The 15,808-nt window shown below is 37.4% G+C and overlaps 1 protein-coding gene across 1 annotated transcript in view; it reads right to left on the bottom strand.

Annotated features, from left to right (window-relative positions):
* LOC150107016 (cell adhesion molecule Dscam1-like) overlaps positions 1-15,808 on the bottom strand; it is a 754,963-nt gene that overhangs the window by 319,691 nt on the left and 419,464 nt on the right. The window contains exons 17-18 of the mRNA XM_090393540.1: positions 15,493-15,501; positions 2,849-3,016 (exon numbers count right to left, since the gene is read on the bottom strand). Of these exons, the coding sequence (XP_090249666.1) occupies positions 2,849-3,016; positions 15,493-15,501 (177 nt within the window). The remainder of the gene's footprint in view (positions 1-2,848; positions 3,017-15,492; positions 15,502-15,808) is intronic.

Raw genomic sequence — 15,808 nt, 5'->3', positions numbered from 1 at the left:
TACCGCCCATCACCACCACTAGTATTTTCAAGGACAATCACAAACATCCATGCCTACAGTGGTATTCGAATCCAGAGCCGTTTGGCTGGAGAGCGGATATGCTAGCCACTCAGCAAACCAGGCCAGTCAGTAATTAAGTTATAATAATAACTTAAAACATAGCTGCTCTCTTAACAAACTCGTACTAACTCCCCACAACTGAGAATCCAACTCCTGCAATCTAATCGGGTTCACCAACTAAAGGAAGAGTTTCTCCCCATTTATCTCACCCATTATAAGTTGTAAATCTAGAATACATTAATACCATGGCTAAGAATAAGATAATTTGGAAATCCTGTATTAGAGCCAAAGATGAAACTTTTTTCAAGTTACTTCAATAAGCAAAATGGTGGTCTTATGTTGGGTAATTAAGCTTTCCAAACACTTACAGACTTTAACAACCATCCAAACCCATGCAAAATGATTTGATCTCTCTGTTTGATGATTGGTGAGTGAAGATGCTATATCCATGGCCAACCAGATGACACAACAATCACAATATCATCTGTGATATAATCAAATCCAGTACTTTTGTGTTCTGTCTTAAATACTGTCTAAGGCAGACATCCTTAGAAACTTAAATTAATTTCAATCACTGCCAAATGTTGAGTTTTGCAAGAATTGCATGAGTCTGGTTTCGTTAGTGGCACTGCACATAGCCAACATTTGCATGTTTATCAACAGAGAGTGAGTTGTCTAGCTGTACAGTTCACATGCAGTGGGAGATTATGAGAACCTTGTAGCTGTAATAGCACTTCACTAGGTTAGGATGCAGACACCTGTTATTTTCAACAAACTAAAAACACTTGGGATCAGTAGAATGTTTGTGTATTGGAATATTAACCATTATGATAATACAGAAGACATATCTGACCACCAAAGAACAGGTTGACAATGCTGCATTAGGATGAAACAGCTGTGAGGGCTGTGAAGGCAAGCTTCTGCCTTAATCCTGTGAGAACACAGAAGTGATGTTGCATGAAATGAACGTTTCACAGAGAATGACGTCACATGTACTAACTGATGACTTGGGGATGAGAGCTTAATCATCATTCTACTGGACATTTCCTAACACCACAATTTATGCAGCAGAGGGTAATAAAATCAAACGTGCTTCTCTGTTGTTATGAGAACAACAGATACAGATATATTCTCTTCACAGATGAGAAGATTTTCACCACTGAAGAGTCATTTAACTGCCAAAATGATTTTGTATATGCCCTGGATGGTCACACAGTACATGCATAGCACAGATTCAAAGAGGTCATCACCCCACATCAGTGATGGCTTGGTGGGGACGGTGACATATCAGGGTGTATCCAAATTGTTTCTGCAAGAAAGGGTATACACTCTGTACACTGTGCTGGAACCTGTGGTATGATCCCTGAACAACATCTTGTTTCATGGCAGGCAGTGGACTTTTCAACAGGACTCAGCTTCTGCACTCAAGGTGAGGACCACACAACAGTGGTTAGAGGCAAATGTGCCTGACCATGAGCTTGAAAGAGTAGCCTGCAAGAAACAACACTTCAGCATTGCCACAGTGAAGGTAGATCTAGAGTGAGAAGTGGCAGTATTTCCAGTGAATGATGTGCATGCTGTTATCAATATGGGGCCCTCACAGACTTTGGGCATGCGCAAAAGGGGGACATTCCAAATACAGTGGGGAATACTTGCTTATAGTATAAGCAAGTTATACTATAAGCACGTGGTTTGGATGCATTAAAAGCTGTAAATGATTTACTGATAGATTAAAGGTTTATGCACTGTTCAAGTTGTAACAGTATTTATGGCTAGACTAGATTATTATAAAATGAAGGATCATTTATAATAATCCTTCTCTTATTTTATTTACTATACCATTTGTCTAAACATTTCAAAGAAGGACATGATAATGATATTTAGTTGCCCATAATAACAGGAAACAAATACCTTGTCTTGCCCTGCCTATTAGTAGCTTCACAGAGACTCAAAGTAACCTTCACTATTTCCCTTGCACTATCTTTAGCTGGCATAATTCTAATATTATTATTAGAATTATTATTATTAGAAAAATTCTAATATTATTATTAGAATTTTAACTCACACAAACACAAATCACTTAATCAATTTTAGATGGTAGATAATTTTTGTTACACAGTGCTAGACCACTGTCCCGTTTATTGGAGGCCTGAAGTGCAAAAACATGCCATGTTTTTACTCTAGCACAGGGAAACTGGATTATCTAACCCTAGCCCATCCATGGTATTAGATGTACAATAGATTTAACTTACAAAACTTTTATAAACTTTTGTGGATCCCACCTATAAAAACTGTAAACCTATCATTGTAGGATATGGCATTGTGGCAAAATAAAAAATTAAATAACACTTTGAAAAATACTAATTTCTCATGCTGTAATTATGCTAATGTAATATTTTAAATAATTTTCAATCACTTACAAAACTATTTCTTATGGAATCAATTTTACAACAGATTATATTTTCAAAGTATAGCAACTTTAGCAAGATTTCCATAGTTCTGTACTTAGCTTTCATAACACCACTGATCAGATATCATACTTTATTTCTATAAAAATATATTATTATATTATTTAAGGTAATAAATTATTACTGCTACCAATAACAATGAAATGCAATAGTATATTCGAAGCTCTTAGAAATAAAGAGCAGAATAAAAAAATTTAATGAAAAAAATCAAAGCAATTTAATTATAAATATGAAGAAAAAAACAGCCTTAATTTAAATATAAAGAAATGTTTATTAATATTATAACAATTATCTGTGAGGAAAAAGAATGCACCTTTTACCTTCCTCTTTTGTTGTTGCACTAACAGTATCACTCGGTTCACTTTTTCCTAGAGCATTCTGGGCTACAACACGAAAAGTATATGATGATACAGGAAGGAGGCTTCTTGCAGTTGCTGAGGTTTCAGTACTGGGTATTACTAACTGAGAAAGGTCTTCTTCCCAGCTAGCTAATGGAAACAGATCTGAATGTCATATTACGACTATCATGTATCAAGAAATATGAGAATTATTATGCAAAGATATTATAATTATCAAAATGTGCATCTGAAATGTATTTCTAAGACCTCTTACTATTAGGATAAAATTCAGGTGATTTACAGTATGAAAACTACATTTTGGCTGACTGGATATAAGGGTTACTCCTCTGCTATCACAGTTTCACTTACTTTGTAGCATACTACTTCAGGATATTTATAATAATTAGGATGAAAAAAACAAACAAACAAAACATTTATTACATACAAGGGCATGGTCAAATCATACACAACAGGTACCATTATGTCAAAAGGTATACAGTAGTGTATCATTTCAAGATCTGTGTATTCAAGAGTTTTGATGAATGAGGACCAGACTCGATGTAAGATAATTCCTGGTTTTTTGTTAAACTGGATGGGAGTACACCAACATTTAGGAAGCGTCTTTGAATTTCCTTGGAAAAAAAAAAAAAAACTTTTGGAGTCAGTTTAGAACATTTCTATTTGTTGACTTATACTTGATGATTTTTATTTATTAAATGGATGGCTAGTCCTGATATATGTGTTTCTTTTCTTTTCAACATTTTTGATGAGTTCTGATCACCCTGACATGAATGTGTTAAACTTATTATTATTATTACTCCAAGACCCCACAGAGTCAAAGACTCATCTAGGATCCATTTATCATACACACACAGTTCACCATACAGTGCCTTAAACACACTTAAATTTTCTGCAGACACCGCACTCTTAGGCAAGGCATTCCAATCATTCACAACTCTGCATGAAAAAAAAAACCTCCTTCTCACTCCCCTGCTCACACCCTCTTTGTACAGGGATGACCTCTGGTTTTCTCCTGATCTCCCACTGTTTTCTGTAGAACCTCTCCAACACTGATCCTATAACAACCCCCTTACTAACTTGTAGGTCTCTATCATCTCCCCTCTTCTTCCTATCCACTAGACTCTGTAAATTACATCTTCTCAATCTTTCCTCATATTCGACAGTGCACAGCAATCTATGTGTGGCCTAATCAAAGCCTTATAGAATGGAACAAGAATCTCCCTACTTCTACAAGTCAATGTCCTCTGCATCATTCCCAGAAGTCTTTGTGTTGTCTTCACAATTTTGGCAATGTGTTCCCTAAATTTCATATCCTTATCCAGTATCACCCCAAGATCTCTTATTTCCTCTGCCTCAGACAATATATCCCCACCAAGCATAAATTTTACATCCCATCTTTGTTTCCCAAATTTTAAAACCTTACATTTTGCAACATTGAACTCGCATCCCCAATCCCGTGCCCAATCACTCAATTTATTCAAGTCTTCTTGTAAGGTCACAACATCTTCACTCTTCATTGTTTGTCTCTAATTTGCATCATCTGCAAATAACTGAATATCCCCTTCCAAACTGCACTAACATCATTAACACACAAGTTAAACAGTAATGGCCCTAAAACAGACCCCTGAGGGTCTGTTTTAGGGCCACTAGTGGCTTTCCTTTTCCGGGATATTGCTCCCCCATACACAACTTGCTGTTACCTATCAGATAGCCGGTCTCTGATCCAATTCAGTAATCTAATATCCAACCCCATCTGCTCTAGTTTGACTATCAACTTATTATGCAATAATCTATCAAAAGCCTTTGCAGAAACAAAATATACTACTGTGCATCCCTCTCCTCTGTCCAAGGAAGCCGTCACCTTATTGTAATAAGTAAGTAGATTACTAAAACATGACCTCCCTTTAGTAAATCCATGCTGTCCATCAAAGATAATACCATTGTTATCAACCCAACTCTGGATCCTAGTTCTCACAAGCTTCTCCAACAACTTATACCCTGTCAAAATGATTAAAACTACCTTCTGGCAACGTATTTTAGTCATTCACCATTCAACAAGCAGAAAATCTAGTCCTTATAAAGTGACTCCTGGTTATCTTCTGATTCATTATGTATTGAAAAATTTATTTTGATAGAACTCCTTCAGTAAGTTATAAGTTTCCATCGTGTCCTCTCTTCTGCTAACTAAATTTTGCAACTCACACATTTTCAGTCTATCCTCATAGGGTGCATTCTGCAGACCTGTTACTATCTTATTCACTCATCTGTGAATTCTCTTCATCACTTTCTCATATCCAGGAAACACTGGACCAAATGAAGTATAAATGAGTAGAAAGGTTTGTGCTGACAATTCATGTCAATTTATTTAACAGCATTAATTCTCAAACAAGAATAATAAGAAAATAATTAATTTTTATTTATTGACCAAATCTGTACATAGTACTCAAGAAGTGACTATATAGCTGGTCACATCTTCACTACTGTGCATAAACTAGACGATTCCACAGCCTTATAAAGAGGGATAATAATATCTCTACTTGTCAATGTGTTCTTCAACATCAAAGCAATCTTTTGAGCTATTTTGCTAAAACTCTCTGTCCACTATCATTCTCCAAATCTTTAGCCTCATCAATTTCCTGCAATCCAGAACCATCAATGTAATACATGGTATGTCATCTTTGCATGACAAAATGTATCACTTTACACTTTGCCACATTAAACTGAGAATCATTATTCTTTGTCCATACTACAAATTTATTCATTTTATTATTATTATTTCAGCAACCTCCATGGAGTCAACAGACTCATCATGGTTGGTTCACTGAACCAGCAGCATGTCTATCATAATGAACTTAAGTTATGAGCACTCCCTGCATTCACAATGCACTTCGGCAACACCCTTCTTTAACACACTGTAATAAAACTTCCAGGGATGGCCTCTCATTCTTCCCATCATAACATCTGCTCTTTTTATAATTCTGTGTTAATCTGGTACAATCCCTTAACTAAAAGGTCTCTATTATATCTCCTGTTTTCCACCTATCCACCAAACTCTGTAATTTTCCCTCATTCCCTCTAACATTCCCTCACACTCTTCATAACTAACATTCCAGAACCCTGATATCACTTTGTTCATTTGTCTTTGGACCCTCTCCAGTGTTTTCACATCACAATAAAATCCAGGCAACCAAATCTGAGCACAATAATCTAATGCCTTACATATAGGCAAAACCATCTCATTATCTCTGCATGTTAATGTACTTCTTTTCATAGCAGCAACATAATGTGCAGTCTTTGATATCCTTGCAATGTACTCTTGGAACTTTGTCCACTGTCTGCCATCACTCCAAATCTCACCCACTTCCTGAAATGCAGCTCCAAAAATACAGTATGTAGTCTTATATTTTTGTACCCTCAAAATGTATAACACCTTGCATTTATAAATATTAAAATTTCAATCTCATTCCTCTGTCCAAGCTAAAAGGCTATTCAAATCTTCCAGTAGAGAATAAACATCAGCAATACTCCTGGTAATTCTACCTAACTGCATCATTAGCTAACATTTGAAGCTCCCAGTCAATCCACATTAAATATCATTAACAAATAAGATAAACAGAACCCTGAAGTACACCACAGGTCACCTTCCTTTTGTGAGACACTACTAAATCATACACAGCTTGCTGATATCTTTCAGAAAGCCAATCGTCAATCCACCTAACCAATCTGTTATCTAATTCCTTCTTCTACAGCCTATTATACACCAATGTGTCATGTAGTAATCTATCAAATGACATTGCAATGTCTAATAAAGTCAATGTATATGATCTTCCTTATCCAACACATTCGTCACCTTGTCATAAAAGTAAGCAAATTGCTGAAGCAAGACTTGCCCTTCACAACCCATGACCAGTCTGTATATCTGCCATTAATTAGAAACTTCTATCCTAGAACCATGCTTGTGGAGAGCATTATTTTGCTTTCTTTCCACTCATTAGGAACCATTCCCACTGCAAGACTTTCATTAAATATCTAGGCCAAGGGTACAGCTAAAGAATGTTTTGCACATTCTTTAAAGATAGGTAGCAATATGCCATCCATTCCCACAGCTTTTATAACATCTAACCCAAGCAACACTTGATACACCTCTGATTCTGAAACCTTTAATTCTTCTAATCCTTGCTTCCTTTCTACATGAGTGTGATATTTTTGTCACACTTCAGAATGAAGAAAATAGTGATATGACAAGAAATGGCGAGGTTGTACCAGAGAACTGTGAGGGCGTGAATGTAGAAAGTATGAATGATGGTATTAATACAGAGCAAATTAATGGTTTAACAGAAAATAAAAAAGATGAGATAGATGCTATGAGTGAGATCGCGTTGTTGAGGGGAGCGATACAAAGAGCAAAGCGGCAGCCAGAGCATATGAACAAAAGTCTACTGAGTGTACCAGCCAATAATAAAAAGTATCATAGGAAAAATAACAGTATGGGTGTGAACTTAAACAAAATGAAGGAGAGAGTGCTGTATGGAGATTCGTTAGTATGAGGTGTGTTAGTAGAGGATTTGACAAAATCGTACCAACCTGGTGCGACCATCAAGGACGTAACTGATTCCTATTAGAGAGCAAAAGGAAAGGGTGAAAGAAATGATTGTTGTGGCAGGTACGAATGATTTGAAAGGAGATAAAATGGAAATGATAGAGGACCTGAATGAATTGTTTGAGGTAGCAAAAGAAAAGAGTAATAGAATTAGGATGATTAGTCTTTTGCTGTAGTATGACAGTGAAGTGTTTAAAAGGAGGGCCATAATTGCAAATGACTTTATGCATGGGTTATGTATGATAAGTGGTGTGGAATTTGTGGATGTGTGGAGCGAGTTCGATGGGCGAAAGGATCTATATAAGATGGATGGCTTGCATTTGAATGGATTCGGTGTAAGGAGACTTGAAAAAGTGTTGTTGAATGAAGTGGATGTGCAGAATCAGGGAAACTAGATTTATTAAGGGGGGGGGGAAGTAGATATGCAGACCTTAGGAAGGCAGTTGAGTGTATGAATGAGTATAATATGCCCGAGCAAATAAGATGGACAACAAATCAGAATGGGATAGTTAGTATAAGGCATCAAGGTAGGGATGGGGCTAATGGGGATCTGAAATTCATGTACACTAATGCTAGGAGTGTTAGGAATAAGAAGGAAGAATTTTTCGCCATGGTTGGCACTTCCAGACCACAGGTTATTGGAATTAGTGAAACATAGCTGACTGTAGATGATATAGCTAGAGGGATTGAATGTGATGGGTATAGTGTGTTCAGGAATGACAGGGAGAATAAAATGGGGAGAGGAGTATTGCTGATGATAAATGATGAGCTGCAGCCAAGGAGAATAGAAGTTGAAATGCAGGATAGAGAAAAGAGCACATTTGAGGACATTTGGTGTGAGATTGTGGCTAGCAGAACAAAATATACTATTGGGTGCTGCTATAGACCAGGTGATGGAAAAGATGGTGGAGATAGTATGCACAAGCAAATAGAAGAAATGAGTGGAAGGAGGTAATTATTATGGGAGATTTCAACTATGGTCGCATTGATTGGAGTGAGGAGAGGACCCACGGGAGGAAGGAATTGGATATTTTGTGGTTATTAAGGGATAACTATCTGCGACAGCATGTAATGGAAAATACTAGGGGTGAGAGAGTGCTTGATCTAGTAATTGCATCTGAGAATTTGGCTGTAACAAATATGACCACATTGCCACCAATTGGTGAGAGTGATCATAGGGTCTTGATTTGGGATGTAGCTAAAGGTGTGGAATTTACAATTAAGACAGTGTACATATAGAATTATCGGGCTGGAAGTATGACAAGCTTAGGAGTTTGATTAGTTCAGTGCCATGGCATGTACAACTGCAAGGGCTAGAAGTTGATAATGCATGGGAGGCAGTTAAGAAGTGTTTGCATGAAGCAATGGCTGACTGTATACCTAGAGTCCGAATAATAAATCAAGTAGGGGTTAAATGGAAGAATAACACCATTAAGCTTGCGCTGCAAAAAAAGAAACAACTATGGTGGGAATTTAAGGAGAAAGGTGACTGGCAGACACATGAATGGTATAAAGCGCGGGCCAGAAGGGTAATGAGTGTGGTAAGAAAGGCAAAAAAGGATTACGAAAGAACATTGGCCATGTAGGCTAAAGAGAATCGTAAACAGTTTTTTCGATATGTTGCAAGTAAAAGAAAAAATGTATATGGCAGAATGATTTTAAAAAATGCCGATGGTAAGGAGGTAACTGAATCAGTTGATATAGTTCAGTTACTGAGTGAGCACTTTGCAAGAATATATCATCCAGATGGTGACATTGCAAAAATGAATGAACCAATAGATTATACGGGAATTGTGGTGAATGAAGTGGAGGTGAGTAGTCTATTCCATAACTTCAATGTCAATACATCTGTGGGATTGGATGATATACCAGCTCGTGTCGTACGTAAAGCAGCTAAAGAATTGTCAGTATCCTTGACAATTTGGTTTAATTTGAGTCTCGGATCTGGGTTAGTCTTGATGGGGTGGAAAGAGGGGAAAATAGTTCCACTGCATAAAGGAGGTTCCAAGACTGCTGTCGTAAATTACCGACCGATTAGCATATCAGAAATTGTTGTCAAGATCTTGGAGAAATTAGTCAAGAAAAGAATACAGGATTGGATAGAAGAAAATGGGATATTGTATGGGGGACAACATGGGTTTGTGAAGGGTAGATCATGCCTTAGTAACTTGCTCACGTTTTATAACACAGTGACGGCTGAACTGGATAAGGGTAATGGGTTTACAGTGATTCTACTGGACCTAGCAAAGGCCTTTGACAGGATACCACATGGAACTCTAATCAGTAAACTGGAGCAGATGGGTATGGATATAGGGTTGGTGAGATGGATAGGAGGGTGGTTGATGGAGAGATACCAGAGAGTGGTTTATTCAGGAGTGGAGTCTAAAAGATGGCTTGTGACAAGTGGTGTGCCACAGGGCTCTGTTCTTGGACCACTACTTTTCAATTTGTTCATCAATGATATAGGAACGGATCTGGTGAAGTGTTCACTTGTTTGCTGATGATGCAAAGTTGGGTAGAGCAATTGTGAGTGCACAGGATGTCAAAATTTTACAAAATGATTTGGATAGTTTGGAGGACTGGGCTAGGGAAAATGGATGTCAATTTAATTGGCAAAGTGTAAGGTATGCATTTTGGGGTGAAAAGAATAGCAGCAGTATATCACATTGGTGGAACTGTACTACAGGAGATTGATGAGGTCAGGGATTTGGGAGTGCTGGTGGATAGGGAATTGAAGTTTAGGGGGCACATTGCAAAAGTGGCTAAATCAGCTCATCAAATCACTTGGCTACTGAAAAATACTTTAACAAGCAGAGACAAACATGTTATTGTTCCTTTGTATCGAGCCGTGATAAGGCCCCATCTAGACTACTGTATCCAGATATGGGCTCCAGGGTTTCTTCTTGATGAGGAGTAGGTGGAGGGGATCCAGAGACGAGTGACCAAGATGATAGCAGGTCTGTGGAATGAACCTTATGAGTACAGGTTGCAGATTTGTGGGTTGCAAAAATTGGTCGATAGGCAGAAAAGGGGTGATATGATTGAGACATTCAAATTACTGAAGGGTTTCTATAAGATTAATCCAGAAGATATTGTTGAGAATAGGACTGGTGGTGGGAGGACTAGGGGCCATACATGGAAGCTGGGCAAGAATGTGGTTAGCAAGGGTGTTAGAGCTAGGTTTTTTACTAGGAGAGTGGTGAATGAGTGGAATAAGCTGTCAGAGTCTGTTGTGTGTGCTACGACCGTGAATGAGTTGAAGGCTAGGTATGATAGATACTGTGTAAATGTCGAATAGTTGTTCTTGACATGATGTTAGGGCCACCCTCAATGAGTCTGTAGACTCCTTGGAGTTGCCCGGATTAATAATAATAATGATAATAATGTTGCAAAGCATCATTCATGCCACTATGATATACACTAATGAAGTGTGTTCATTAAATGATTCATTGAATTATATCATCATCATCATCATCAAATTCCTGCCATGTACCCTCAAGGGGTGTACAGGATATGACGGTACTACATGAAAAAATTACATCATTACTAACTTCCTATCTACAATTTTCCTACAAATCAGTCTGTTACTTGTCAAGACTCCAACATTATCAGATCTTATATTTCGATCGTCTAAGGCACTTTGTACCGTATCAATCCACCTATATCTTGGTCTTCCTCTGGGTCGTTTTCCTGCCAACCTGGCAGAGAACACTTGTTTTGCTAATCTTAACTCTCCCATTCTATTTAAGTGACCATACCGCCTGAGATTGGCACTGCAAATGCATTCCTGGATGCTGACAATGTCAAGTTCTTTCCTAATATCCTCGTTTTTAATATGATATTGCCATTGATACCATCTGTTCACGCCTATAATCTTTCTCAGGACTTGCATATCTGCGGTCTCTAGTCTTTGGTCAAGTGTTTTACTTCTGACCCAGCTCTCAGATTCATAAGTTAAAACTGGTTTGAACACTGTCTTGTATACAGCTAATTTAGTGTTCCGACTAATTTCTTTCTTACTCCATATGAATTTATTCAATTGACTTCCCACCATACCAGCTTTGCTGATTCTATTGTCTATTTCTATATTTAATTTACCATCTTCATTAAAAATCGTGCCTAAGTAGTTGAAATGTTTTACCTGTTCCACAGGTTCTCCATTCACAACACAGTTGACATTTTCAATGATTTTGCCTATTTTCATTGTCTTTGTCTTTTTATTGCTGACCTTCATACCACATCTATTACAACAGCTATTCAATTTAGTCAGAGAATCTTGCAGACTTGTAGCGGATTTATTTAGAAGTATAACATCATCTGCATAAAGCAAAGAGCTGACATTAACATCTCCAATTTTGATATCAGGTTTAATACCACATTCCTTCATAATGTGATCCATATACAGGGTGTTCGGGATAAATTTGACAGTTTCGTAAGGAAAAAGAAAATCTTCTTTGTATCTATTAAATTTAATGAATTGACAAAAAAACATTACAGGCAGAGTTAATTACAATACTATCAACAAGATTTACTCAAAATAACCACCATTAGCATCGATCACAGCTTCAATTCTGCTTCGGAACCTCGAACAAGCTGATGCTACAGTCTCCCTGGGAAGGGCCGCAAAAGCTGTTTTAATTTTATCCATTAACTGGGCTTTTGTATTACTGGAAGTGCGATTGGTGTCTTTTTCAACTGCGCCCCATACAAAATAATCCATGGGGTTAAGGTCTGGGGAGTTTGGAGGCCAAACATTTGGACTGGTGAAGTCGTAGAAATTTTCAGACAACCATTTTTGACTTTTCCCAGAGGTGTGGCAAGGGGCCGAATCCTGCTGCCATACATACGGCCTACCATTGGCTACCCTTGTTATCCAGGGCTTGACTACAGTTAGCAACTCCACGAACAAAGCCCGAATTCCAATGCCAGGGTTCTTCAACACCTGTTCCTGCAGATTTGCGAGGAATTCTGCTGTACGAACGCAATCAGATCGTCTGCTAGGGATCTTTCTTCTTGCTACATCCTCGTAGTCACCATTGCAAGTCTCTAGTTCATGCCTGATTGTTTTTACTGTATTCAGGGAGCATTGGGCAGCAGTCGTAATATCCTTATTTTGATGGCGGGCACGAATCATCATGATACAAGTTATTCTCTTCCATGATTCAGGTGGGTTCCAGCTATCCATCCTTTCTGACATCTTGTATATGAATGAAGAAGGGTCCAAACTTTTAAATGAAGAGAAGTGTGTGTTAATACATGTAACTTACGGAAAAATATAATTAATTATAAATATGTCAAATTTATCCCGAACACCCTGTAGATAATGAATAACAGAGGGGATAATGTACATCCTTGTCTCACACCAGATTTAACATTAAACCATCTTCCTGTACTTCCTTCAATTCTAACTGCTGACTTACAACTCAAATAAAGACTAAGTATTGCTTGATATAATGCCCCATTGACACCATATAACTGCAGCATATTGAATAGCTTCTCTCTTGGCACCTTGTCATATGCCTTTTCCAAATCGACAAAACTTAAATACAGATCTTTGTTATATTCCCATGCTTTCTCAACTATTTGTCGTAAAGTGAAGATCTGATCTTGACAGCCTCTATTTGGCCTGAATCCAGCTTGTTCTTCACCAAGCTTTTCTTCCACAATTCTTCTCAACCGTTTCTCAAGTATACTTGCATAGATCTTGCCAGGAACACTCAGTAGGGAAATACCTCTGTAATTCTCACATGCAGTTTTATTCCCTTTTTATATATGGGTACTATGTGAGCTCTACTCCAATCATCGGGAATTCGTCCCTATGTCCAGGCTTTCTGAATTATGCAGTGCAGCCACTGTAAGACTTTTATACCACCATACTTCAGCATTTCTGGTCGAATATCATCTACTCCAGCTGCCTTTCCACATTTCAAGCCTTTGATGGCTTTTTCTACTTCAAGTATGGATATGTATTCCTGACTGCATGCCTGGTCAGCATTTTTTTACCACTGTGCTGTCATCACTGCTTGTTTCATTTAGCAGTTTTTCAAAGTAATTACTCCATACTTCAAGAATATCTTTTTCTTCCGTTTTCATGTCACCTTTATCATCTCTAATTCCTTTTGCAGCACTCTTTCCTCCATTCTTAAGCTTCTTCAACAACCTCCAGAATATTTTGCCACCTTCTTGATATTTATTTTCTATATTCTTGCCAAAGTCCTCCCATGACTTTTGCTTAGCTAGTTTTACACACTGTTTAGCTTTCTTACATTTGTCTCTGTATTCTGTAAGAGTAAAAGCTGACTTATTTGCCAGGAACTTTTGATATGCTTTCTTCTTTTCCTTCACTGCCTCTTTAACTTCCTGTGTCCACCAGGGAGTTCTGATTTTTTTATCCTTGCACACAACCTCACCACATGCCTCTCTGGCAGAATCAATCAATGTTTTCTTCAGAGTTTGCCACTGAATCTCCAAGGTTTGATTCCTGTTCTCAAACTCTTTCATTTTCTTTTCAATAATCTTTCTGTATTTTAGTCTACAGTTCACATCTGAGAGCTGCTCAACTTTTATTCGCTTTAAAACTTTCTTACATGTTATTCTTTTCAATATGAAATTCAATTTTATCCTGCTCAAGACTAAATAGTGATCACTTCCAATTTCAAATCCTCTGTACACTCTGGTGTCCTGCACCAGAGAGAAAACATCACTATCAACAATAACATAGTCAATGAGACTTTTCTTATTCCTAGCCTCTTCTCTCCATGTGAATTTGTGCACATTTTTATGTTGGAACATGGTGTTAGTAATAACCAGTCCATGTCCTGAGCAGAAATCCAACAGATATTTGCCATTATTATTAGCTTTGCTCTTTTCTCCAAATTTTCTCAAAATATTTTTGTATGTCTCGCAATCATTTCCTACTCTGCTATTTAGATACCCAACAAGGACCAACTTTTCATTTTTCATTGTGTCAGTTGCTTTTTCTAAAGCGTCAAAAAATTCCTCCACTTCTACCTTTGTAGAACCTTCTGTGGGACCATAGGCACAAATAAGTCTCATTGTCCAGTTCCCCATTCTAATGAATTATCTAATGAACATATTTAGCATCAGGAGACTTGAAAAATTATTCATTGATATGAGATATGTCATTGATATAACATTATTCATTGATATGTCATTGATATAACACAGAGTCAGGGAAACTGAATTCTTATGGAAGGAATGATGAAAATTTGTGTGTAAGAGTGGCAATGTTAGGTAACTGTGTTAATGATGAAAATGGTTATTATTATGAAAATGATTATGAACAGAGAAAGATTATATGTTCGCCCAGTTGAGATCTATCAAGCATGTGTAAAGATATTTGCATAAGTAAGGAAATAGATAAGAATAGAGATGCTAGGAGCATGGGAGACAAAAGAGTAGGGTTTTTTGCCTTGGTTAATATATTGGGACCTAATATTGTAGGCAATAGCGAGACCTGGCTATCAGAAGCAAACATACTAAATGATATTTGAGTGCAGAGGGTACAGCATTTTTAGGAAGGAAAGACAGGATGGGGCATGCTGATAATGATATCAGATGACTTGAATCCAGTTAGTTGAAACCTATGATTGTGGTACTCGTAATAGTGAGTTTGAAGCCATCTGGTGTGAGGTGGAATCTAACAATATCAAATACATACTGGGGTTTTGTTACACACCTAGTCAATCAGTTGCTAGTGATGAAGTAATGCATCACCAAATAGAAATGATGGGAGCGACTTAAATGATTAAAAGAGTAATCATAATTGGAGAACTTAATTATCCAAATAGTAATTAGGTATCAGTAAAATCTCACAAAAAGAATGAAACTGAATTTATTGAGCTGCTGCGAGACAACTTCCTCAAGCAGTATGTAACAGAAGGAACTCAAGGTCAAAGAATGTTAGATTTGATTATAATGTTAGAGTGGGGGGTTTCAGTTAAAGATGTGACTATTCTGCCTCTGCTTGGTGACAGAGATCAACTGGTACTCACTTGGGAAGTTTATGAATGTTCTATTCAGAAAATGTTACACGCTAAACTACAAAGCAGGAAATTATGAACACTCGAGGAGTATACTGAGTTCTGTACCATGGTATCAGTTGTTGGATTGGAAGGATATTGATAATACTTGGAAAGTGTTTGAAAAATATCTAAATGATGTGATATCAGAATATGTCCCTAGAGTTCAAAGAATAAATAGAGTAGGAGTGAAATGGTGTGTAATCTAATTAAGCAAGACACTTGTAAGAAAAAGATGGTGTGGAAGGAATACCATGTGAATAAGGATGATGTCAGTTA

The sequence above is a fragment of the Typopeltis vanoorti genome, chromosome 5 (genome assembly GCF_054136105.1).
Source record: "Typopeltis vanoorti isolate ZY-2024b chromosome 5, IOZ_Tvanoo_1.0, whole genome shotgun sequence".
Classification (NCBI taxonomy): domain Eukaryota; kingdom Metazoa; phylum Arthropoda; class Arachnida; order Uropygi; family Thelyphonidae; genus Typopeltis; species Typopeltis vanoorti.
This window is presented reverse-complemented; position numbering and strand designations above follow the sequence as displayed.